The sequence below is a fragment of the Leptodactylus fuscus genome, chromosome 7, assembly GCF_031893055.1.
Source record: "Leptodactylus fuscus isolate aLepFus1 chromosome 7, aLepFus1.hap2, whole genome shotgun sequence".
NCBI lineage: Eukaryota > Metazoa > Chordata > Amphibia > Anura > Leptodactylidae > Leptodactylus > Leptodactylus fuscus.
Window position 1 is genome coordinate 30,815,821 of NC_134271.1, and position 27,604 is coordinate 30,843,424.

At 44.2% G+C, this 27,604-nt stretch overlaps 1 protein-coding gene across 1 annotated transcript; it reads left to right on the forward strand.

Annotated features, from left to right (window-relative positions):
* Positions 1 to 9,531: 9,531 nt before the first annotated feature.
* Positions 9,532 to 22,178, forward strand: FOSL1 (FOS like 1, AP-1 transcription factor subunit). The gene is made up of 4 exons (XM_075280539.1): positions 9,532 to 9,747; positions 18,744 to 18,938; positions 19,946 to 20,053; positions 21,248 to 22,178. Exons 1-4 carry the CDS (start codon positions 9,532 to 9,534, stop codon positions 21,683 to 21,685), a joined length of 957 nt encoding a protein of 318 aa, XP_075136640.1. The 3' UTR covers positions 21,686 to 22,178.
* Positions 22,179 to 27,604: the final 5,426 nt, after the last annotated feature.

A 27,604-nucleotide genomic window follows, 5' to 3' on the forward strand; every position in this document is an offset into this window, starting at 1 on the left:
AAAAGTAGAAAATGACAGTGAAACACATTAGGTATCCCTGTGTCTGACAGTGCCCGGTCTACTGAACATAGGGGATCTGCAGTGCTCCTGTTCCGTCGGGAAGGGGTTAATAGGAGCACTGCAGATCCCCTATATTCAGCCAGGCTGAATTCCAAATGGGGGGAAAAAAACTCAGTCCTCAAGCTCAGGGAAGGGGCAGACAGACAACCAAAACACCCCCTCCCCTTCCCAGCAACTACTGCACCCAAAAACTCCGGCCATTTTAATTTTTGAAATTTTCCAGTAGCTGCTGCATTTCCCCCCTCGGCTTATACTTGAGTCAATAAGTTTTCCAGTTTTTTGCGGTAAAATTAGGGGCCTCAGCTTATATTTGGGTCGGCTTACACTCGAGTATATACGATATATATATATATATATATACACTCACCGGCCACTTTATTAGGTACACCATGCTAGTAACGGGTTGGACCCCCTTTTGCCTTCAGAACTGCCTCAATTCTTCGTGGCATAGATTCAACAAGGTGCTGGAAGCATTCCTCAGAGATTTTGGTCCATATTGACATGATGGCATCACACAGTTGCCGCAGATTCGTCGGCTGCACATCCATGATGCGAATCTCCCGTTCCACCACATCCCAAAGATGCTCTATTGGATTGAGATCTGGTGACTGTGGAGGCCATTGGAGTACAGTGAACTCATTGTCATGTTCAAGAAACCAGTCTGAGATGATTCCAGCTTTATGACATGGCATTGCATTATCCTGCTGAAAGTAGCCATCAGATGTTGGGTACATTGTGGTCATAAAGGGATGGACATGGTCAGCAACAATACTCAGGTAGGCTTTGGCGTTGCAACGATGCTCAATTGGTACCAAGGGGCCCAAAGAGTGCCAAGAAAATATTCCCCACACCATGACACCACCACCACCAGCCTGAACCGTTGATACAAGGCAGGATGGATCCATGCTTTCATGTTGTTGACGCCAAATTCTGACCCTACCATCCGAATGTCGCAGCAGAAATCGAGACTCATCAGACCAGGCAACGTTTTTCCAATCTTCAATTGTCCAATTTCGATGAGCTTGTGCAAATTGTAGCCTCAGTTTCCTGTTCTTAGCTAAAAGGAGTGGCACCCGGTGTGGTCTTCTGCCGCTGTAGCCCATCTGCCTCAAAGTTCGACGTACTGTGCGTTCAGAGATGCTCTTCTGGCTACCTTGGTTGTAACGGGTGGCTATTTGAGTCACTGTTGCCTTTCTATCAGCTCGAACCAGTCTGGCCATTCTCCTCTGACCTCTGGCATCAACAACGCATTTCCGCCCACAGAACTGCCGCTCACTGGATGTTTTTTCTTTTTCGGACCATTCTCTGTAAACCCTAGAGATGGTTGTGCATGAAAATCCCAGTAGATCAGCAGTTTCTGAAATACTCAGACCAGCCCTTCTGGCACCAACAACCATGCCACGTTCAAAGGCACTCAAATCACCTTTCTTCCCCATACTGATGCTCGGTTTGAACTGCAGGAGATTGTCTTGACCATGTCTACATGTCTAAATGCACTGAGTTGCCGCCATGTGATTGGCTGATTAGAAATTAAGTGTTAACGAGCAGTTGGACAGGTGTACCTAATAAAGTGGCCGGTGAGTGTATATATACACATATACACAGTATATATATGAAAAGGGTTTACTGTAATGAGAAAAATCCCTAGTTTTATCTTGTCTGTTGGATTGGCATACCTTTTGGCACTGAGAACCCCTTGGATGCAAGAACATTGTGCTGGACCCGAGGGTTTGGCCACTATTCCAATACTCTGGAAGGTCACCCCTTTTTTTCTGAGCCTCCTGGACAGTTGGCAATATACATGCTAAAAAACAGAAAAAAAACAAATGTATAAGCAGAATAGCTTGACCTACATCACAAGTGACTATTATGCCTCTTGAAGTTTCGCTTTGATGATAAATTCGGCCCATCTAAAAGCATTGTGCAACACTTCTAACAGAATTTGAGCAGACCTTTGTATAATACAAGGCCATTGACTTTAATGGAATGTTTTGACAAGAAAATCAATAAGTTTTCCCATGCTAAATTTAACAACAAAATGTTGCACAGCATATTACTGGTTAATAATTAGCAGTCATCGCTCCGGTGAGGTGGGACATTAGAAGTCAATGGCTATGGATAGTTCAGAGGAATCATTTCTGGTGTCATTTCTGGTCTTCATGTGCCAATGAGTGGCTAGGACGAAGCTACAATGGTCTGCCAATGTCACGCCTATTAAAGATTAATCCCATTCTTGACAGATCTGTCACTTGGCGCTGTGCCCTATTCTGAGGTATTGGTGCAGAAAGTGTGCCAGATAACTGATGACAACCAAGAGTGAGACTTGTAAGGTCAACAGACTGAGACATTGATCTCATATATGGCCCACATGCAGAGACAGATGCCCATTCAGCCAAAGTGGTAGGCAAAAAAAGTGGCGTCAAAATGGGCAGATTGGCAATGGTTACTGTTAGGGAGGGTTCACACAGTGTAACGTGCCGCGTGATGTGGCACGTCTACGCCGCGGGACCCTTTGCGGGCCGTACACGCTCCCATTGATTTCAATGGGAGCGGGGATCGTATGCGCCGCGCTAGTTTGCGGCCGTGATTTTACATAGTGTGAACCCTCCCTTACAGTGTTTTCAAGGGGCTACATTTTTTGGGCCATTGATCCAAAATAACCTTCATACAATAAGGAATATCTTACATTAATTGACACTGGGGCAGATCAAGGGGGAGAGAACGGCATGACACTGGGGCAAATGAAGGGGGAGAGAACAGCATGACACTGGGGCAGACGAAGGGGGGAGAACGGCATGACACTGGGGCAGATCAAGGGGGAGAGAACGGCATGACACTGGGGCAAATGAAGGGGGAGAGAATAGAATGACACTGGGGCAGATGAAGGGGGGAGAATGGCATGACACTGGGGCAAATGAAGGGGGAGAGAACAGCATGACACTGGGGCAGATGAAGGGGGAGAACGGCATGACACTGGGGCAGATGAAGGGGGAGAACAGCATGACACTGGGGCAGATGAAGGGGGGGAGAACGGCATGACACTGGGGCAGATGAAGGGGGGGAGAACGGCATGACACTGGGGCAGATGAAGGGGAGAACAGCATGACACTGGGGCAGATGAAGGGGGGGAGAACGGCATGACATTGGGGCAGATGAAGGAGGGAGAACGGCATGACACTGGGGCAGATGAAGGGGGAGAGAACAGCATGACACTGGGGCAGATGAAGGGGGAGAACGGCATGACACTGGGGCAGATGAAGGGGGGAGAACAGCATGACACTGGGGCAGATGAAGGGGGGAGAACAGCATGACACTGGGGCAGATGAAGGGGGGGAGAACGGCATGACACTGGGGCAGATGAAGGGGGGGAGAACGGCATGACACTGGGGCAGATGAAGGGGAGAACAGCATGACACTGGGGCAGATGAAGGGGGGGAGAACGGCATGACATTGGGGCAGATGAAGGAGGGAGAACGGCATGACACTGGGGCAGATGAAGGGGGAGATCGGCATGACACTGGGGCAGAGACGGGGGGGACATGAAACTGTGGGCAGATAAAGGGGGAGAATGGCATGAAACTGGAGACAGAGATAGAGGGGGTGGACATGAAACTAGGGGTAGATGAAGGGTGTATATGAAAATGGGGGAGAGATGGAGGGGGGCATATAATTTACGGGTGACTGTAGGAGGATTATACTGTGTGGAATCACATGAAAAATGAATGAGAATGGGCGGAGTTAACATAAAAGTGGGCGGGTCCTAATTTGCCACGGCGCGGCGCGCGCACCACACGTTTTTTTCCCTCTTTCTAGTCTTCAACAGTTGGGAGGTACAGGTTAGAAGTGCGAGACCCCCAGGTAAGTAGGGCCCCACCAAAGTCAATTGCCTAGAGCCCCGCAAACCCTGGATCCGCCACTGAGTAGACGCTCAATTCACTCAGCAACCTTCTTAGCACTACAGTCGCAGTGATCAGCTATCGCTACGCCTACTTTTGGATACCTTCAGGCTCCTTCGTAGGAATCTCACTGCACAGATGTGTTTCTGCAACAGCTGTAATGGAGCTCTAGAAAGAAGACCTGAAGGTCCCTCATAGATTGAAACTTCCCTGCCCAATGTAACTACAAGGTGCCAGCTCAGTAGCCTGTATAGGCTGTAATCCAGATGGATCAAAAAGGGCACAACCCGTGAGACAACCGCTGGGCACAACTGGGCGCCACCCATCTGGTTAGAAGAATTATGCCGTAATGAAAGTACTAGAACAATCCAGGTGTGATGACTCAGCAAACAGAGAAACATCATACAGTGCAATATGTCATCAGTATATATACAGTAGTGACCACTAACCAGCATATTATACATCAGTATATATACAGTGACCACCTACCAGCATATTATACATCATATAGTACAATATGTCATCAGTATATATACAAGTGACCACTAACCAGTATATTATACATCATATAGTGCAATATGTCATTGGTATATATACAGTAGTGACCACTAACCAGTATACTGTATTATACATCATATAGTACAATATGTAATCAGTATATATACAGTAGTGACCACTAACCAGTATATTATACATCATATAGTACAATATGTCATCAGTATATATACAGTAGTGACCACTAACCAGTATATTAGATATCATACAGTACAATAAATCATCAGTATATATACAGTAGTGACCACTAACCAGTATATTAGATATCATATAGTGCAATATGTCATCAGTATATATACAGTAGTGACCACTAACCAGTATATTAGATATCATACAGTACAATAAATCATCAGTATATATACAGTAGTGATCGCTGACCAGCATATTATACATCAGTATATATACAGTAGGGACCACTAGCCAGCATAATATACATCATACAGTGCCATAAGTCATCAGTATATATACAGTAGTGACCACTAACCAGCATATTACATATCATATACAGTAGTGACCGCTGACCAGCATATTATACAGTACATCAGTATATATACAGTAGTGACCACTAACCAGCATATTACATGTCATACAGTGCATAATAAGACACAGACGCCACCAAATAATATAAGATATTTAGGTAAATCATGGGTAAGGACCTAAAAGTTGCCCACCTAAGGCCATTTTGTGGAGGGTGGTGACTTTCTCCACTTTATACGACTGTCAAAGTAGGTAACTCCAAACTTACGGCTCAGGGACCATTACATACGACTGACCTCTGGCCGGAACAAGCCTACCTGTGTGATGCAAACTTACTAGGCGCTTTCAAAGGGTTAAATGATTTTGGGCCCTATATATGTCAATAGCAACACATAGGTGGGCATGCACCTGGCCCGAACACAAAGACCCTGCTACACAGCTGAGATGAGAACTGTATACTACAGATACTATGGAGAGTCTATGGGCTCTGACATCACAGCTGATGTCACTGGTGACAGCCACACCTGTATTCTACAGTCCTCAGCTTACTACTCCCCCGCAAGGTGCCGGAGGGACAAGGCATTCTTATGAAACAGCTGACAGCCACACAGCTTTCCTGGAACTCTGCAGCAAAACAATTCTGCCGTCTGGCCTTACAACAGGTCTGCAGCCCTGCTCGGGCACCTAATGTGCGCTGACTAATCTGGAGTGAAGTCTTCAGGTTTATTTCTGTCACGTTACTACTTAGGAAGCGGCACACGGGTTTTTTCTTCTTTTAACCAATTGTGGAATTTTTCTACATAAGGAGTAGTCAGTTACTGGTAAGAGGAGGCCGACGCCACACTGATGTCAGTCTCTAGCCCAGAACTGCTGTGGGCCAGACTAGGCTTGTATGAACTTCATGTTGGCCATCGCTATCTGCTTGAGATCAGTCGCCCAACTTTGACCATTGCTAAGCCGATGACACTCAAATATATCTCTCTGGAGCAGACATTACCTCTCTGTTGTCCAGACTGTTTAGCGGCCGTAGCCAATTTTGTCTTCTCCCACTTTCTCAAACTCAACATGGAGAAAACAGAGTTCATCATCTTTGCCCCACATCGATCTATCCCTCTACCTGACCCATCTACGTTTACCCCAGTCCCATAGGTCTGTTGCCTTGGGATAACCCTGGTTCTCTGACCTATCCTTCAAGTCGTACATTCAAACTCTCAACGCCTCCAGCCACCTCCAACTCACGAACATCCATCGAATTCCCTCCTTCCTCACCCCGGAAACTGCAAAGATGCTCGTCCTTACTTTCATAATCTCCCGCTTAGATTACTGTAACACCCTTCTCCATGACCTCCCAGTGAATACCCTCGCCCCCCTCCAGTCCACCTTAAACTGTGCTGCTCGCTTAATCCACCTCACCCCCCGTTCTTCATCGGCCGCTCCCCTCTGCCAGTCCCTCCACTGGCTACCCGTTGCCCAGTGAATAGAGTTCAAAATACTGACATATACTGACATATAAAGCCATCCACAACCTGTCCCCTCCATATATCTCTGACCTAATCTCCCATCACCTGCCCACACGTAACCTCAGATCCTCCAATGACCTCCTACTCCGCTCTGCTCTCATCCGCTCCTCACATGACCGCCTCCAAGATTTCTCCCGCACATCCCCCATACTCTGGAACTCCTTACCACGACACATAAGACTGACCCCCACAATCACAGGCTTCAAGAAGGCCCTGAAGACTCCCCTATTCAGGAAGGCCTACAACCTCCAATAACACTACTGTCACCACGCCACCTTCTGAACAGTCTCTCCCCTCACCTTCTGTCTCTCCCCCTTCCCCCATAGATTGTAAGTAGGGTTGAGCGATCGGGATCGGAAAAGATCGGATTTCGATCGGCGATCGAGTAAATTTCACGATTGCAAACGGAATTCCAATCCCGATCTTTTTAGGCGGGATCAAGGTCAGAGGTTATTTCCCACAATACTTTGCTACTGGCCAAGCATTGTAGGAAAAGCTAACAATTTTAGCTACTAGACATGAACGCTCCCATAGGAATGAATGGATGCAGCCTGCACACAGCCTGTGCTGGCGTCCAGCCGCTTAACCCCCTGCGCGCCGGCTGTGTCCATTCATTCCTACGGCATAGCAGGGAGGAAACAGAAGAGGAGATAGTATGTACTCTTCTGTTTCCTCTCTGCTGTGCCATATACTGGACTCTGCTACATCTGCATTACTGTAAATTGACTTCTCTATCTACTCTTCTGCTTTGTCCCTGCTTTACCGTATACTCAGCTCTGCTAAATCTGAGATCTATATCAGGTCTACATAAGGAACCCCACTGATCAATTTTGTGAAGGAGCCCCAGGTCCCGGGTAGGCGCTGTCGCCTCATCACTGTTTACATCAGATGCCATGTGATTGACAGCAGCAATGAAATGCATTCATTACAGTCTTGTCCCATTTACTTCTATGGGATAAGTATGTAATGACATCAGGGGGTCGCTGTACAGTGGCGGATCCAGGCTTTGCGGGGCCCTGGGCAATTCACTTTGCCTCGCCCTACTTACCGGGGGGTCTGGGGGGTAAAAATAAAACCCTAAAACCCCTAAAACAGAATATGTTACCGAACGTGCACGGGGGCAGGCATTCAGGGTCTGATGTCATCTTCAGCCACGCCTCCTCTTCCAGCGATGTCCTCGGGTCCTGTCTAACTTGCGAACTGACATTGATAAAAAATGGCGCCGGTGCATGCGCAGTAGCATGCTGCTTCTACTACTGCTAATGCGCCTTTTTTTATCAATGTCAGTTTGCGAGTTAGACGGGACCCGAGGACATTGCTGGAAGAGGGGGGTCTATTAAATGCAAAAAAAAATAAAAAAAAAGTAAAAAAAAATATAAAAAAATATAAAAAGTATTAAAAGTTCAAATCACCCCCCTTTCCCTAGAACAGATATAAAAGTAGTTAAAAACTGTGAAACATATACATGTTAGGTATCCCCGTGTCCGAAATCGCCCGCTCTACAAATCTATACAAATATTTTTCCTGTTTGGTAAACGCCGTAGCAGGAAAAATAGTCAAAAGTGCCAAACCGCCGTTTTTTCACTGTTTTAATTCTGATAAAAATTTGAATAAAAAGTGATCAAAGCAATAACATTTCCCAAAAATGGTAGAACTAAAACGTACACCCGGCCCCGCAAAAAAAGACGCCCTATGCATCCCCGTACACCTATGTATAAAAAAGTTACGGCCGTCGGAATATGGCGACTTTTAGAAAAAAATTTTTTTAACACCGTTTTGGAATTTTTTTTAGGGGTCAAAATGTAAATAAAACCATATAAATTTGGTATCCCTGGAACCGTACCGAAACACAGAATATAGGGGACATGTCATTTTGGCTGCACAGTGAACGCCGTAAAACCAAAGCCCGTAAGAAAGTCGCAGAAATGCATTTTTTCTTCAAATCCACCCCATTCTGAATTTTTTTCCTGCTTCCCAGTACATTATATAGAATAATTAATGGTGGCATCATGAAGAAAAAATTGTCCCGCAAAAATTAAGACCTCATATGACTCTGGGAGCGGAGAAATAAAAAAGTTATGGGGTTTAGAAGGAGGGGAGTCAAAAACGAAAAACGAAAATCAAAAAATGCCATCGGCGGGAAGGGGTTAAGGGCTATTCACGCATATGTGGGGCTCTAGCAGCATGATTTTGCCGATAGAGACCCTTTAAGGGCCTCGCGCTTCTAACTGACCGACCCGACCTGCGTTTTGTTAGGTCCGCGGTGCCCGGCCCTGGATCCGCCCCTGTCGCTGTAAAACAGTCGGTGAGCGATGACAGTGAAGGGGTCACAGCGTCCGCAAAATCGCCGAGACCCCTCAAACACACAGCTGACATTGGTTTCAGACCCCTATGAATGTAATCTGAGAATAAATCAACAACAAAATATGGACAATCCCTTTAACTTCACTTTGCTGCCCATTTTACGCCTGTGACTTCACTTTCCGACCTGCCTTCTCCTCTATTCTCCTGAAGACACCTCAGCCGGTGACATTATTAATTTCTCCGCAGTTACTGCAGTGATAAGAAAGCCAACAATACATTCCTTGAGAAGCAGAAACCCTCGGTAAACAAGCATCATTTCCCAGAAGTATTTCGGGGAGATAGCTCCGCTATTTACTTCACCTCGAGTTTCCGTTCCACTCTGGAAACAGCAGAGTTAAAAAAAACAGACGCTTCAAGCAAAGGGTTTTCCTTTCACTGAGGAAGTGTGCCCTTATAAGGACAAGTACGTCATCGCTGTGGGTAATCCTCGGAACGTACCATCTGCAGAGGGAAAGGGGAATGTAATAATTCATCTACGACCCCAATATGCGATATTCGAGTCTCTGAATTGACTAATATTTCTTTATAATAGCTCTTGTGATATAAAAGAACCCATAATCTAGTATAATACTAATTTTACAGCTCTTCTTCCTTTACGTCCGCCCCTACAGATTTGACATTGCGCCGTTCCGTGAATCGAGGAGTCCCCATTGATAAAAATGAGGCAGCGTAGAGTTGTGAGTCAGTGTGAGCGTGACCGAGCGAGGGTTCACTTCCAGACAATGTATAGAGACTTTTCTGGGACTTTTCCTCATCAGGATTTAGGGTACAGCAGAGGCAGCCACAGCCCCAGTGACCCAGGAACTACACACGTGTTTGGGAGCAACGTTATGGGTCACAGCCTGAGATCTACCCCTCCGGACGATCAGCAGCAAGTAAGTCCAATATCAGATATGACATATGCTGAATATCTAGTGTCTGCCATGTAAAGATGTCCATAGACTGACAATGGGTGCAGGTATCTGTGTAACATAGCCCAGGATTACCAGGAGACTGAATATATAGATAGATAGATAGATAGATAGATAGATAGATAGATAGATAGATAGATATCTGTTATAGTTATGAATGAATACTATAGCTATAGATTAGCTGAGTCACATAGATTTTAATAAATCTATATATCTATATATTCAAGTACACAAACATATATATATATATTATAATATATATATTAATTTATCTATTTTAATTCACTTTTTTCCATGTATACGTTTCCTGTGAGAGGAGCAGGAATATGTCACACATAATCTATATAATCTACATGACATATGGTACATGACAGGCTCTCCCACATGTACCTTTATAGTGACTACACTCATAGAATTCTAAGTATAGGATGATCATTAACAAAATCTTCTTGATGATTCATTATCGCCATAAAGTGATGTCAATGGGATGTTTCATAGCTAACAGGAGCATACCGTATGGATTTCTGGTAACTCTACAGTATTCCAGACAATGGCTCTGTTATTAATATTCTGGTTGTGAGTACACAGAACAAATGGCCATGTATTTCATTAAAGAGGAGACAGGATTGAAATCTTTTAATATGTTAAAGGTATAAAAAGGTTTGTGGGGAAAGTGTTTTTAGCATAAAACAAAAGAACAAGGGGGCATAATCTGAAATTAGGGAGAAAAATCAGAGCAAATATTATTTCACGGAAAGAGTAGTTGAGGCTTGGAGCAAACTTCCAGCAGATGTGGTCGGTAAATCTACTGTAAATGAATTTAAGCACGCCTGGGATAAATACGTATCCTAAAATAAAAGCCTAATAATATAAGGGCAGCCTAGATGGACATGTGGTCTTTTTCCGCCATCAATCTTCTATTTTTCTACGTGTATACCTAAAAAGGGTTAATTTTGTTAGACCGGCTCCCCAATAATAGGTTTGTCATAGTGACCTCTGTGATCTGTGGGGAGCCTGACAGTAAGAATTCAATTTCTCTGCAGTGCCATCACATGGGGAAAATGAAGTATTACATGTAATGAATGATCTGTACATGTAATGCACCAAGACTTTTGATCTTCCCGCTCTTAGCACTCAGTGTCTGCACGGTTGACATGGACAGCCAACCATTGTACTAGTTTATCTCCTTCAGTCCCATAGGATTTGATTGTAACATGCTTGATGCTGTAACATTCTCATTCCTCCTTGCTAAAGTTCTTGCAGTGAGGAGGAATGAGTAGTTTGAGACCCTTCTTCAAGAAATTGGTGAGACCTCTGGTGATCAGACATCTATGACTTATTCTGTAGCCAGTTTATAAATATTATTATGGGAAACCCCCTTTAACATTTCCTGCACTTTCCTGGAACAATAGGCAGCAATGCTGGGAAGTGCAGTAACTCACAGTACTGGAGACACTGACAATGCAAAGTGGTCGCTTCATTGGGGATTTTCCAGCCTAAAAATATTGATAAGCTTTTCTAAGGGTAGATCATTAATCACTAACATTCAGCATCTGATACACAGAGAATGGAGCAGGAAGCAGACAGCTCTGTTCTCTGCATAGTGGTCAGATCAGATATTACAGATCAGCTTCCAGTCATTTAAACCTAAGCTGCAGTGACCCAGTTCTGCCACCACACTAAGGACAGGACTGTCTGCTTCCTGCTACATTCTCCATTTAATAGTTGCTGCGAACCGCTATTTGATGGGGTTACAGGTGTCAGCCCTTCACAAATTTGATATAGGTGATTAATGTTAGGTTTACATCTGCGCTTGGGTTTCTGTTCTTTGGGTCCGCTTGCTTAAAATTAAACCCAATCCGCTTTAAAAGCTGTTACCCACATAAACCCATGCACCCAACAGGCTATAATGGGGTCCGTCGGGTTTCCAACCTAAGGGCCCCTTCACACAGCGTAAGCATGCCGCTCATTTAGACACGTATACACGTGTCCAAGCGCGGCGCTTCAAAACAGAGCCCATTGATTTCAATGGGAAGCGCGCGTATATGCCAATATACGCGCACCTCCCATTGAAATCAATGGGCTCTGTTCTGAAGCACCGCGCTCGGACACGTGTATACGTGTCTAAATGAGCGGCGCGCTTATGCCGTGTGAAGGGACTCTAAAAATGTAGAGGGAAAAGTCCTGCTTGCCTGAAAAATTCCATTCATTTTGGGTTGTTTTTCATTGTATCTGTTAGAGTTCCTATTGCCTGACAACTAAAACCAAAACCTAACTGGCCATTATTGTCTGCAGTAAGTTGTCAACCCCTGTGAGTAACCGTACTATCAAGGTTCACAATAGCCATGCATATTAATGTTAAGTATATTTTTCTACCATTGGTCATGGCTGGTGCAATGGTATAGCAATAATTCCGAAAATGGTGCAGTAATAAAATTGTCACGATTTACAACTAATCAGCCATATCCCATCCTCGTGGCACTGTGAAAGTAGACATAAGGTATGACCCATGCCATGTATCTCCCTCTCCCTATTGAAAGACCCGTGCATGCTTGGCTTGGTTTTTGGGGAGGTTGAGGAACATAGCAGCTCTCACGTGTCTGCCCGAATGTCTCAGATGTAAGGACCGCTACATTTCTGAATTGTCTGATTTCGTTTTACGTTTTTTCACATAGTGACCTAATTTTGCACAGAAAAAATAGCATAAAGTGATTTACTGCTTCCTGTTAATATCTACTTCACAACAATTTAGTTCATTAACATCTGCGATTTTCCTGTGAATGGCTCGCTCTCACAAGGATCTACCTTGGAGCCTCAGGTGCTATATGAATCATTGCTGACATCATTGCTGACGTCAATCCCATCTTGTACAGAACGTCCTCAATGTATTCAGTGCCTGTAGTATGTATCAGTCATTGCACAGATTAGTCTTCATTAGATAAGATCAGAAAGGATAGGTGGGACACAGAAGAACGTCAACAGCTCTTCTTCCATGACCAGAGATGGACTTCCCGTCCTGGAACCTGAAGACAACATTTCATAAAATCACACTTTATTAGCTGCAGCCGCTGAGTCTTCTCAATGATGTCTGTGAACTCTAGGGTCCCCCTTCCTCGCGTCAGTCCCCTCATCCTTCCAAACACCTACTGTTGATTGACAGCTTTCTCCCTATGCACAGTAAAGGGCAGAAAGCTGTCAATCAGCTGCATGAGCTCGTAAATACAAGAACCTGAGGCTTGGCTTGGTGCACTTAAGGAAGTGATTTTATGCAATCTGCTACAAGATATCTTAAAAAAACTAAAAACTTGCAAGTCTTCAGTAGGTGATAACTTTTTTAATGGCTAACTCATAATGATGACAGAATATGAAGTTTTGAAGCTTCCTCTGGCTTCTTCTTCAGATATATGTAAAAACACTTTCAGCAGGCTGCATATTTATGTATAACTGGACACAGGGAGTCAATGACAACGTGCTATAACTATGGAGTCTGCCACTACTTTATGCTGCTCTGGAATGGGTGGCATAAACCTGCTTAAGGATTCACTTTAAATGTCTTGATCTCACTGCTTCACCCTCCAAAACCAATGAGAACTTTGTAAGATCAGCACTAGAGATGATCGAGTAGTACTCGATCGAGTAGGTGTTCGATCGAATGCTACGGTATTCGAAATACTCGTACTTGATCGAACACTACTAGCTGTTCGAAGTTTAAGGTTCGATGCAGAACCAGCGTTGATTGGCAGAATGCTATACATTCTGCCAATCAACGCTGGTTCTTCTCTTACCTTTAGAAGTCTTCTCCGTGCAGCGTCCCCGCGGTGTCTTCCGGCTGGAATTCAGTCTGCCTAGGCAGAGCCGACTGCGCATGCGCGGGCATGCCCGCACATGCGCAGTCGGCTCTGCTCAGGCGTCGGGCTGGGCAGAGCTGACAGCGCATGCGCAGTCGGCTCTGCCTAGGCCCCGATGCCTATGCAGAGTGAATTCCAGCCGGAAGACGCCGCAGGGGCGCTGCGCCGGGAGAAGACTTCAAGCAGAATCCAGCCCGACCGTCACTCGTGGACTTGATAGGTATAATTTTATCGAATTTTGCATACCCCTGAAACGAGCATTTCCCCCCATAGACTATAATGGGGTTCGAAATCCGTTCGAACAGTGTGCGGCTGTTCAAATCGGATTTCGAACCTCGGATATTTTAGTGTTCGCTTATCTCTAATCAGCACCACAAAGGTTTTTTTTTTTTTTTTCTTATGCCTTAGCACTAACCACCAGGAACCATCAGATCCTGAACATCTTCAAGTGTGCCCTGAAAATTTATCCTTTACATGTAAAGACTCCTTTATGTGGGGCAACGATCGGCCTATTATTGAGAACGTTGGAATTCTCAGTCCCAATAATTGGTAAATGTAGATACGCCGACCCAACTAACAGCCCAAACGCTCTATTGTCAGGTGATCTGATCATTATTGTAGGCACAAAATTCACAACTGTCGGGCAGCACATTGGCGCATGTGGTGACAGCGGAGTGCCAACATAATGGCATCAAATGCAAACTGTATGGGGATGAACGATTTATTCACCACCATGTAAGATAAAGATGGAGATGAATGTTACTGATGAATATCCATTCCCAATCATTGCTGGGTCAATACATTGGCTTCAGTGTATTACAAAATATCTTCATTCCCCATAAGGTTTTTTTTCGGGAGCTACACATCCTAGTATAACTTCTCTTGAAAACCACATCATGTTTCTTTTCCGTGAGGTTTTCCAATTGTGTTATTTCACATTGCAATAATTGTGAAATAAAGCCACAAAAATGTGATGAATAAACCATACATTTCTTCAAGCAAATTGTGGCTTTTTTTCGCACAAAGCATCTTATTGCAGAAGTCACAGATTTCGAGTACAATGCAATGTAATGAGATTTCACAGAACGGCATTCATAAGTAGTATAGAAGATCGGCAGAGGATAGTAGACATGATGTGATTTTCAGTATTTGCCATATCATTTCCCAACATGGCTTTGGTGTTTGGACACTTCAAGCTGGCCTCCTCGAATTCTTCTTACATGTATTATTTAACGAATAAAAAGAAATCTCATTGCCAGGAAGAAAGGAATTGGTGACATCATCTTAGATGTATTCCAGGCCCATTCAATTACTTTTCCTAGCAGCTTAGATTTCCATTTGCAATGACTCGTGACTAGTGAGAACACTGTCTCGGCTCTGAACACTGAAATTGTGATATTACCTGAAATCCAGCTGTGATATGTGTGTGTCCCCCTGCATTGGTACTCACTGAGTACTATGTGCCCTCTTATTGGGGTATGTCAGGTCTTTTGCCCTACAATACTACCCCAGGATTTGGTAGGGCACTTACAGCTCTGCACAAACGTTTGTAGATTGATTTAGGTGAAAAATAACTTTTTTGCAATATACAACTTAGCTGGCAAGAGCATCGGGACGTTCACATTCTTGGCACATACATCAGGTCTGGTCTACTCCACCCGCCAAGTCATGATTGATAACACTTGCTTGTCCAGACATCAGCACTAAAATCTTACGCTTGCACCGATCATTTGTGGGTTATATGTTGGGGGGACATGTGCCCTGGCCCCCTTCCCTACACTGCTGACACTGTCATCCAAGGCAGGAATCGGGCAGCTGCCGAGGCAAACATAAGGTACGTGTGGACTGGAAAAGACTATAATAGTTTGGTATAGCAAAATAACCTGATAGACTCTGTTTAAAGGGACTCTCATGAAGACAACCCCTACTGGATCAGGGATAGGGAACCTTTGGCTCTCCAGCCGCTGTGAAACTACAACTCCCAGCATGCTCCATTCACTTCCATGGGAGTTGCAAGAACAGCAGAGCAAGTGTGCATGCTGGGAGTTGTAGTTTTGCAACAGCTGGAGAGCCGTAGCTTCCCTATCCCTTCACTAGATCATATAGACATCATAGAGGGGGGCTCGTCCATTCAGATCCCCCCTCTAAAAGCCAAACCAAATGCAATTCTTTGCAACCATTTTGGATAAGAAGTCACCAGACAGTGTACTTGTGGCCATAGTAGTTTAGTGTCACACAAGGGTTTACATGTCATATAGCTAATCTACCTTACCATAAGGCATGATCCTGGAGAAAGTAAAAGGCCACCTTTACGAGGTTACACATTATGTGCAAGATTACATCTTTCCAGAAAGTCTTCCAGGCTCCTTTACAGATCATTTCATGAGTCACCCAGCGCGACATCCTGTGGTAGAGCGTTCAATATTCTTCTCACTATTCTAACACTTTCCTTAAAACTGTTCCCCTCATGGGCACCTAGCCCAGTCTGGAGTATACCCTGATCCTTTTTTCGCAGCATGCAGATAAGATTTTCTTTAAGGGTCATATACTTTGCTGCGGCTGTATAAGCTGTGGATTTTCTACTCTAAATTCCATAGTGGAAAATCTATAGGGTGTCCGTCCCAGGTCGGCATACCCTAAATATATAATAATGCAATGCAGATCGTTGACGACTGTCTCGCTTGTCCTAAGAACATTAATCTAGATTAAATTTTCAACTCAGAATCTGACTGTAAATTGCTATTTACACTTGCTGAGCTGGTAGCAATTTGGGGTCAGGATTGTCACCGTCATGTGGCAAATCTCTGGTGGACCTAGGCTGTATCCCAATTTTTGGTCCAGATTTTCTGCCCTTTTGGGATATGTTCACATTGTAATTTGGCGCTGATTTTTGAGGCGGATTTCACTGACCTGCCTGACCTTGCTGTGGCTTCATGGCTTATTCAACCTGCTACATGAGACTCTGCTGATAAGGCCCATTCATCTGAGCCTTATCTGAAGGTTGGAGGGACATAATGTGGAGAGGAAGTTAGGGCTAGTTGACACGGAGCTTCGCGTGAACACATTCCGTCGCGGCTGCAGCGTCGGATGCCGGTGCAGTTCACCAGCATCCCGTTGCGGCTTTTAGCTCTGGATTAGGCCCAAATGAATGGGTCTAGTCTGGAGGGAAGTGTCGCGAGGCGGAATCAGCCGTGGAATCCGCCTGAAGAAAGGGCAGCTCGCTTCTTTTTTTGCGCAAGCGGGAACAAACCGCTAGCGCAAAAAAGAACGCTAACGGTCTACATAGACCTCTATTGTGAGGGGTCGGATTTTGAGGTAGATTCGGCCTCAAAATCCGCCCTGTGTGAACTAGCCCTTAAAGTTCACCTCAAATGCCTCTTCACTTTCTACTGTGTGAACTTCCTACGAGCTCCACTTGAAGATATTAGTAAGGCTAGGTTCACATCTTCGTTCGGTTTCCATTCGAAGATTCCATCCCCCATTCCGCTTGAAAAATGCGGAGAATAGAGTCCTGCAAATAGGACTTTTCTGTCTGCATTTTTCGGGCGTAAACAAGGCAGAAACCTGGCAGACCCTATTATAGTCTATGGAGTTCATGGGTTTCCGCGCGTAACCGCTTTTCAAGCAGATTGGGTTTCCGTTTTTCGTATCCCTGAGCTGCCCTGAAGAACAGAAACCCGAACATTAGTGTGAACCTAGTGCAAGTTAGCCGCGCAGTACCTTTTTCTACATTGCTGTATTAATATTGGCATGACCATTCAATCACATACAGTTCCATTATTTTCGGCAGTACACAAAGGAGATCATGTCTGCGTTACTTGTAACATCCCCCCCCCACCACCACCTTCCTACCGTCCTCCTTTTGTGTACCAATACTTTATGTAATATAGTACTGAGTCATTGTTATCTAGATACACAATATCCGTATTCTCACCCATATCCACGGTAGATCTCATTGCCTCTCAGCGCCGCGGACGGGTGATACATTTGCTTACACACTGTGTGTTTAGTCACTTTAACAGGAAGTGATATCATAGTTCGAATATGTTTCATATTTATTTATTTTTTGATGTTTTTTGGAAAGTCTAAGCCTGTATAGACAGTCTGCGCCAAATGCTAATTAAAAAGGGTCTCGTAGATGTCTAAATGTAAAAAAAAAAGTCACATTTCTGTAGAAATGTTCAGGTACGGTCAAGTGAGCAATAGAGTGACTAATACAGTACGGTAAATACAACTGTACCAGGTCCAAGTATGCTAAAGTTCACTAGTATAGTAATAATGTTATAATATACAGAATTATTGCTCAAGAATATCATTCAGAGATGGGAAAAAGGAACCTGTATGTTGTGTGTATTGCAAATGTCATGGCAAAATGTAGATTCCTGGGGCTTCTATAGTAGTTGTGATCATAGTGCCCCATAATAGTTCCAGTGACCATACAATATACTATACATTACTGCCTATTCCTATGCTACCTGTGTCCTCTATGAGCCAAAAGTTACATGCAGGTAGCCAGTCTGCTTGTTTGTTACTTACCCTACGTTTGCCAAATGGCTCGGGAGACGTCTTAATAGATCATATCGCGGTATCTTGATCAACGTAAGGTCATCAAGGTGAAGAGGCAGAATCACAGAGACCTCCTATCTAAAGCCATGTTCAAAATATATTATTTACTAAGGGCCATTAATAAGGCATACTGGTATATATTGATAGCAGAATGAATACAATGTAACTAAAGTCTTGTGGGCCCCCGATGCAATCTTTTGTCCGGGGCCCCCGACCTCATCCTTACAGCAAATTCTTGATAGTGATAGTTACGGGTGCTAAGGAGTTTAATCCATCTTCATGTGTTTAAGGAAATCTGTGGGTTTCCTTGGTTTATGGGTCAGATGGAAACTGCAATCTCAATACTAATGCCAGTGGTTATGGGCCCCGGTGCGACTGCACCTTCTGCACCCCCTGAAGTTACACGCCTGACTATATCACAGGGTGAGCAGAGGATACAGAGCCCGACATACTTTATATGATGTATATGTTCTTTATGCGTATCCTCCATTTATCTCATGTGACCATATTCAATACTTAATGAACTTCTATCATTCTCTTCCACAGAAATATCCCATCCATACATCTTCTGGACCTTTTATCCCAACGATAAATGCAATAACTTCAAGCCAAGACCTTAACTGGATGGTTCAACCAAGTGTTCGACCGTTGTCCTTGCCACCCTACCATAGTCCACGTCATGGTGTCATTAGAAGTATGGGGGGAGCTTTAAGCATGGGACGAAGAAGACAAGGCGACCATGTACGTACTATAATCAATCATGTATACTTTAATTCTACTTTATTATGTTTATTGGCCTTTTTGAACCGCTCATATCCAGCACTGAACTCCATTGTTATAGTGTACAGATAGTCTAAGAAAACATCAGATTGATCAAACCGCATCATACACTTTGATAAATCTTGTGCAGATTAAATCTGTGTAGTCTAAGGCCTGGTTTACATCTGTGTTCAGTATTTCATTCGGGAAGTCCACTTAGGGACCCCCTGACCGGAATACCAAACGCATTAAAAAGTGATGCAATGAAAGCACACAGACCCTATAGATTATAATGGGGTCCATGTGTTTTCCACACGGTGTCCGCACGAATCATGCACTTCAAGCACTACTTTTCTCTCCGCATGATTCGTGCGGACACCGTGCAGAAAATATACGGACCCCATTATAGTCTATGGGGTCCATGTGCTTTCATTGCTTTTTAATGTGTTCGGTCTTCCATTTGGTGGTCCACAAGTGGACTCCCCGAACGGAATACCGAACGCAGATGTGAACCAGGCCTCCATTTAAAGTTTAGGCACTCCTAGTAAATCTGCCCCATAGACCATTTGTACAGTGCAATGCTTATGGGTACACTAAGTACTTGAAGGGTTAAAAACTATGGTTTGCCTAAAATCAAACTAAGTACACATGTGACGGAAACGGTTGACGGGCGACTCATAGACCTGTGGCATGACTCAGAAGGAAAAGGAGCTGGGAAATGGGTGCCAAACCACAGTTTGAAGCGGGATAAGCATTAATGGCTGACTCACAAGGTCACACACACTGCCAATCCTTCTATTCATTAAAAAAAATCAAACATCATCCATTTCAGGGTTCACTAATGCTCCATGACCTATGCACATAGTAAGCACACAGGATGCTCAGGAAATGGGCCATACTTGGCAAATGGATTATGGCATAGTATATTAAGCATTGTTACGGTAGTAGCATTGGCTTTATTTCTTATTATTTGCATTTCTTCTGCACAGTTGTCAGCAGAGGAAGAAGAAAGACGAAGAGTTCGTAGAGAGAGGAATAAGATTGCTGCTGCAAAATGCCGGAACCGACGCAAGGAGCTTACAGATTACTTACAGGCGGTAAGTATACAGAAAGGAGGAGTTTGTCCTGGGATCGCGAAAAGTAAAGAAAAGGACACATTTATTGGGGAGTCACGGGGACTTGTGGCCTTGTGACATTAAGATCACAAATGTTGCAATTGAAGGTGGACGCCATTGCACAGAAATCCTGCAGTTTTGGATATCTGACCATTGTTTTGTAACGGTACCTTCTTGGTTGCACTCGCAACCCATCCACATTCACGATTATGGCCTGAGCTATCTTTGTCTTGAGACTGAAATTAGAGTAGATGTAAGGCTCAGTTCACATCTGCGTTGGAGCCATTCCATTCACCTATCCACATAAAATTTGCAGAGAGAATTGTCTTGCAAGCAGCACTTTTCTCTCCGTATTTTTTGTACGGAAACTACATGCACCCCATTATAGTCTATGGGGTCCACGGTTTCCTTAGGTAACCGCTTTTTTATGCGGATAGGTTTCCATTCGGGGGGTCGCCAAGCGGATTCTGCAAACGCAGATGTAAACCGGGCCTAAGTTAAAGGGGTATTCCCACGTCGCATACTCACCAGTCTTCGTTGCTGTAAAATCTTCTGTCTTCCTGGTTTTTTCCGTCATTGGTGGGCGGGGTTACATATGCAAAGACAGCGGCGAGATGCCGCTGGCCCTGTGTGCACGCTCATAGATGGTGAGACCAGTCTAGCCTTCACAATGCCAATACAGAGCCGGTATCCGCTGTAATAGAGAGGCGGATGCCGGGGAGTGTAGACGCCGGCACAGATGCCTGCAACATTGCTATGCTTCTGCCCTGCATGAAGCCAGCAGCGGCAGGAGCGATGCTGCTATTCCGCTCCTCCGCCCCCCCCCCCCCCCCCCCCCCCCGGAATAGCAGCATCGCTCCTGCCACTGCTGGCTTCATGCCCCCTCCAGGCTCGCTCCCGTGCACTTAGCCCCTCCTCCCACCCCCCTCAGAGCAGCAGATACATCACTTGACTTATAGTATAAGATAAGTTAACGGATGTGTCAAAAAAAAAATGAATAAAGTAAGATAGTGGACAAACAAAGCAGTTTTGCTGAAGCAATGTATTTAGGAAAAGTCTTACATTCACATTAACAAGCAGTATAGATAGGATCCTTGTGATGGGACAACCCCTTTAAAATAGGTGAAATATGATGGAAGGCTATAAGCATGCCAATTTTTTTTCTTATGATTTTAGGAGACGGACAAACTCGAAGAAGAGAAGTCAACCTTGCAAAAAGAGATTGCTGAACTGCAGAAGCAAAAAGACAAGCTAGAACTAATCCTTGATGCTCACCAGCCCATCTGCAAGGTGCCCCGAGACCACCAACCTGCCCAGCCGGCAGACTCTTATAAGAGCCTCAAGAAAGAGTCACAAGAAGAAGTAGCAAGAGGTCCCAAAGTGAAGCTCCCCAGAATCGAGCTCAGCAGCACGGTCCTCGAACCTGAAGCTCTTCACACCCCGACGTTGATGAAAACCCCGTCCATCACACCCTTTACACCAAATCTGGTCTTCACCTATCCTGGCACCCAGGAGTCCTGTTCCACCGCCCACCGCAGGCTCAGTAGTAGCAGCAGTAGCGCTGATGACCAGAGTCCGAGCTCTCTCAGCTCATCCACTATATTGACTCTTTAAAGACATTTTCAATAGGATTTTTTTTATATATATGAGTGTTACACTATGTCTAAAAAAAATTTATAGCTGACTTTTGCCAGTATGAATATTGTTCTTATATAGGATCTAATTCACTCAAAGTAAGGCATGATATTACGTTCCCTTAAAAGGGTTTCCTATGCTTCCTTTAAGGGATCGGTTAGATGCGTGACCTCTTGTTACATGGTCACAAGTTTATTCAGTAATAGAGCTATATTAGACCGCGGGGTCACAGATAAGGGCAGAGCCATCATTTAACTGCATGATCACTGTAGTAAAGTTACTAGAACGTAAGCGGCAGAGCCGGCATTAGTTTTTGTAGTTGTGGGTCATGTGTAAAAGTAACAGGAGAGCTGGACTACTCTGTGTTAAAGTATATTTTTATATGGTTATGCTCAGGGTGGCATAGGTACATTTTGATAATGTACATTTATGAGTATTGTTTTCATGTTTTTGACTTACTGTGCACTTTTAACTCACAAGATCTACATTTATTACTGTATGAAATAGATAATATATATTAAATATAACACTGTTACGTTTGTGTAAAATGTGTGTGACCATTTTTTAGGATATTTCATACTATACCATAATATCATTGTAAAAAACTTACTACATATAGGAATGCTCAGTGGGAACCAACATGTTTGCTCTACCTTTGTAGGCATGGTAGGGATGGGCTCCTGCTACAGCCAGTTGCTTTACAGCCTGTGAAATTTGTGATCTAAGGTTTGAGGAGGAAATGACTCATCTTCAACAAAGTTTTGATTGTGATATATAATAGGATCGGATCACCGGTGATGGCTATTGCTTCAATGAATCATACACTTGTACCCAAAGAACAAGATCAGAATGAAACTTCTGTCTCTGGAATATAGAAGAATTTTTTCCATTTACAGGTCACAAGCAGAAAAAAATTAAATACAAAGTAGTTAATAACACAACTGAGTGCCGATGGGGCCATGGTCTTGCAAAGGCCCGGGCAGTACAGTTAGTAGTGCCATCAAAGGTCTGGGCAAAATGTAAAGACAAGGGCCCGGCTTTAACAGACTGTTGACCCATAGAGACCAAGGATTGTGCCCCATTATTCATGTAATACTCATGTCTTGTAAGGTGCTGTGGGACAGCTGGGTCCCCATTGATTCTGAGAACAGGGGTCTTGATGGAAAATGATATCACAGTCACTCTCCAGAAGGAAATCGTCTCGTTCTCTCTATGATCTTCCCTTTTCCTTAGGATTAGTGGTTACCCCCAGTAGTCACAACTCATAATCTGGGCTTGGTATGACGTATCCTGTGGTTAGATCATAAAACAGTGGTTTGTTATGTTGTGTTTTTGCGATATACTCACTTACACACAATATATTAACTAATGCACTAAGGAGGAGTTGCCGGAATTACATGAAACTATGCAATGATGATATATGTAAGTGATAACAATATTACAATGAATGGATAAGTTTATATATTTAGAAGGTTTCCATATGATATCCTGACCCACATATGTTGCGCTGGGCCTGTAGATCCTATACACTCATAGGTTGCCGCAGCCGATGTCCCAGCTTGGCCCATAAATGCTCAAATGGTGATAAATCTGGCAGGCAAGGAAGTGTTGCAATCTGCCATTGGGAAACTTGCTTTGTGGGGTCAAACATCATCTTACTGAAAAATAACAGGCTCAAACTAGCATACAGGGGAGCGGGTGAATCCCCCCGGTGGGTCCCTGAACAGGGGTGGGCCCCCAGCCCCTCACCCCCTACATGAGGGCTGCATGACTCACTGTACACTCACTTCCCTACATACAGATAGGCAGAATACACAATGTCAGCCAGACTAGGAGTCCGTGTACTTTACTAGTTTATTTCACAAACGATCCATTTTATTACTATATAGACAATGAGATAAGATCTAGGCATGGAGCCATATAGACCAGTAATTCCCCTCCCCGGTCCCTCCTTGTTACCATTACTGCAGGGGCCCCAAACAAAAATTATCTTGCTGATGTATGAGCAGGTTTTCCTGGCTCAGGGGGCTAAGAGGACCCAAGTTTAAGGCAGAAGAGTGTCTACTGAGAGGGCTTCCAGGGCAGACTCAGCCTAGGGCAAGGACTAGACAGCAAGCTACTATTAAATCAGTGTTAAGACCTTGCAAATAGGTGTCAGGTAATAGTTGTATCTACAGTAGTTGTACAGTGGGCCACCAAAAGGAATTTTACTGGTGATATATGGGTACCCCAGACTGACACTGGATGGAAGCCTTGCCATGACAGATAGTGTGACAGGGTATCCTGTAGATTAATGGTGATTACAGAGCCCAAACCACTACTGATCATAATATGATATCAAATGAGAATACCTCCTGTAGGCGTATTTACATAGACAGATAGGTTGATGCCGTCTACCTGTGACATTCAACCATTGGTCACTTGCAGCAATCCATCGACTTACTATTGAAACTCTATCCAGCTACGTAAAAGACTTAGAATGTGATGGGAAACATCCAGCCACTGATAGTCCATCTTGGGGTAGCCATGATATTCCTTACTAGATCCTGTTGCTTATAGTGCCAACATATTCCACAGCTCTGTACAGAGATTGTCACTATTTATAGCCATCCCACAATCTGATTTCCAAATCTGACACTTGCACAAGGACCAATAAACCTATCATATATACCTAAAATACATTAAATGCAACAACACCTAGGGGTAAGTGAATGCAGCCGTAGTCTTAGCCTGACTAGAGGTCTGAACAGATTTGTCTATGCTACTTATTGCATATTATTATTATTTAAAGAACATAATATTAAAGCCTGGGATGAGGGAGAAAAGATAAATTTTGCACCATACGGAGACCTCAGAATGCAGTATGGCTCTCGCCAGCCTTGGATGCTTGGATGGTTGGATCTCCTGTCCCATGACCAGTTGATAGCCAAGGTGTAGCAGTAGGACCCCAGAGGTTTCCTGAGACCTCCACCCTAATATTGGCCTCTACCTTATCCCATGCACCTTACCCCTTCTACCCTCTTGCTTTTCATATTCGCACGCGCGCGCGCACGCACACACACACACACACACACACACTTCTTTTTTCTTTGATTCTTGCGCAGGGTTAAGTTTATAGGGTTCCATTGATCACACTGTGGTTCTCATTCTGTTGTTGCGGCCATTGTACGGCTACTTGTATCTTGTCCCTAGAGCTTTGTCCCTCATGCGCATATCAATAAAATTTGATTGAACCATAAAGAACAGAATATTAGACAAGGAGAACCTGAACAGACCTGTTACACGGCTAATGAATTGTGGCTGTATTTATTTATGGAGTAAACAGACTGCTAAACAGGGCAGACGCATGAATATAACGCATGAGATCACCGCTGATCTCTAAAGAGCTTTACTGAGCTCGAAAAAGCACAGGAGGCTTTATCCAAGGATTACCGAAAGTGAATAGAAACAGTGCATGGGAAATGGGGGGTTGTGCACGCTCGTGTCACTGCAGATTACTGGCAGAGCATCATTGGCATGATGTCATAAGATCTTTACAGTGCCCTCCCCAGCTAATGGGATCAGGACAAAGAACGTACTTTCTGATGAAAAGCTGCCCGCTGCCACACAGGCCACCGTATACATCCAGAACATTTCCTGATCTATTATGGGGTGCTGTTAGCAATAACAGGGCACAAATTGAAACCCTAGGACAAATCCAAAAGGACCACAGATGTGCACTGGTCAGCCACATTCCCTGACTTCAAGGCAAGTCACTATAAAGTGCAAGCTACAATGTCCTCATAACAATACCAACTAGCACCTCGTAACAATTCCAGCCACCGAGTACTTAGAACCATACCAACCACCGAGCCACTATGTAGTGCCAACTGCAGAGACCCCATATATTCCCAACTGTAAAGTATATGTGGATTGTTATCCCCATGAAGTGTGGCCATCTTGACCACTACGCCTTAGCAGTTCCTCCCATGCAATACTGGTGGCATTCAGTTATATGGTGTAGTCGGACCCAAGAAACCACCAGATACTCTTTAGTTACCCAAATCAAGACGTTGCTTGACTGTAGTTAACAAGCAGAGGTAGAAACATGGAGGATATGGAAGACCTATCAGTATGGGAATACATACAGTGTCACAGCAACACTGCCAGCTGTCCTCATGGACTAGGCCTCAAACTTCTACGTCATGGTGGCCGCATCCCGGTAACACACAGACCCAACTGTCCCAGTTGGACTCCATGCGCAAAATCCCTAGTAGGCGCAAAGGCTGTGCTGTGTATACAACACATCAGGGCCATTTTAACAGAATAGGGGGCCACTACCATAGGACTCGATATGGATGCACTGTGTGCTCTATGGTTAAGGCAGCCCTGCAAAGCATGTTCACCCCAGCATAACCTAACATCATGCTGCAGCCATCATAGGGTCGTACACAAGAAGCCCCTCTAGAACTCCCCAGGGGCCACCATGTTTCGTCCTCACTTGCAGTATCTGTATGAAAGCACAATACAGTAAACCACGGTCAGGACAAACAATAGTTCACAGTCCATCTGAGATAAATGACAGCAAAATGTACAATATAGCAGAATATACACCGTTCCTGAAGAGATGGCGACCAGTCTGGGTCAGGACCTCCATTGTACAGCTCCCACCTAAGGCGGCCATCTAAGGAGGTTAACCATTTCACATCCCTAGTCGTGCCACATATCACACATACACTTCTACCCATAAAATCTTTATTGCTAACCACAAAGACTTCATATCATGTAAATCACAGAGACTCAAACAACGTCGTCCATAAACCCATCAGACAGTTATGGCCGCAAGTCCATAATGCCGGACTTTTACCCCACTGTACATAGGCAGAGCAATGCAGAGAATTTTAACCCACAGCATGCCACGTCCTTGGTGTTTGTGTGAATGGTTAGAAAGAGAGTGCTACAAAATCATATGTAATAATGTCAGACTTTCCAGATGGGGTAAATCTATTAAGACTGGCAATCCTTACACCAGTCTTATATGACTCCTTGCCTAGCACACAACTCGCCAGAATTACTAAGAGGCACTGGTCAGTAGGTGTGCCTGGTCGCAGATCTACGCCTGTTAGGAATTGGTGAAGACATGAGGTATAATTCATGCCGGTTTTCTGGTATTATAGTAAATCTGGTGTTCTGGGGCGTCCCTGTACTGGCCCCCTAGATTCCTGCTTCACTCTGCCCGCTGTCTGAAATTGGCGAGCGGGGCAGAGGCCGAGATGTGCCACAGTGCACCAAGTTGAGACACTTTTATTGCCACTCTTCATGCGCATTCACTTTAAGAAATGCGGCCTTATATCTTTAGATTCAGGTGACTAGTTTTGGAAATAAAGCATCATGACACAATAAACCTCAGCGTGCCCTGGCAGTACTGCAGTATTATTGCCCTACTGACTCCATTAGGAAAAAAAATAGGGAAATATCATAGAGAAAGTGTATGCAAGTGCGCACCTGCAGAAGATAATCTTTTTGTGTGATCATCGTCACCCCACGTGAACCTGACCTCATATCTTTCTGCAAAACATAATGATTTCTGGCCACAAGGTGGCATTGTTCTGCTAATAAAGCCTAATGTTTGTCTGTGCAGAGAAATTAATATTACACTTACAAAAAAATTACACAAAATAATATTTTAATGAAAAAAATACATCACTGTAGGATGTGCCCAATGTTCTGCAATAATAATGGGTATAAATCCTAGACAGTACATAGATACAATCTATGTACCATGGACTGAAAAACACTGTCAAAGCTAGATTTATCAAGAGGCTCTTGTCCATGTGGCTAATTGGAGATTTAGACTTAGGAACTGGAAGGAGAAGGAGAAGAAGAAGAAGAAGCAAAGAATAAAATAAATATATATAT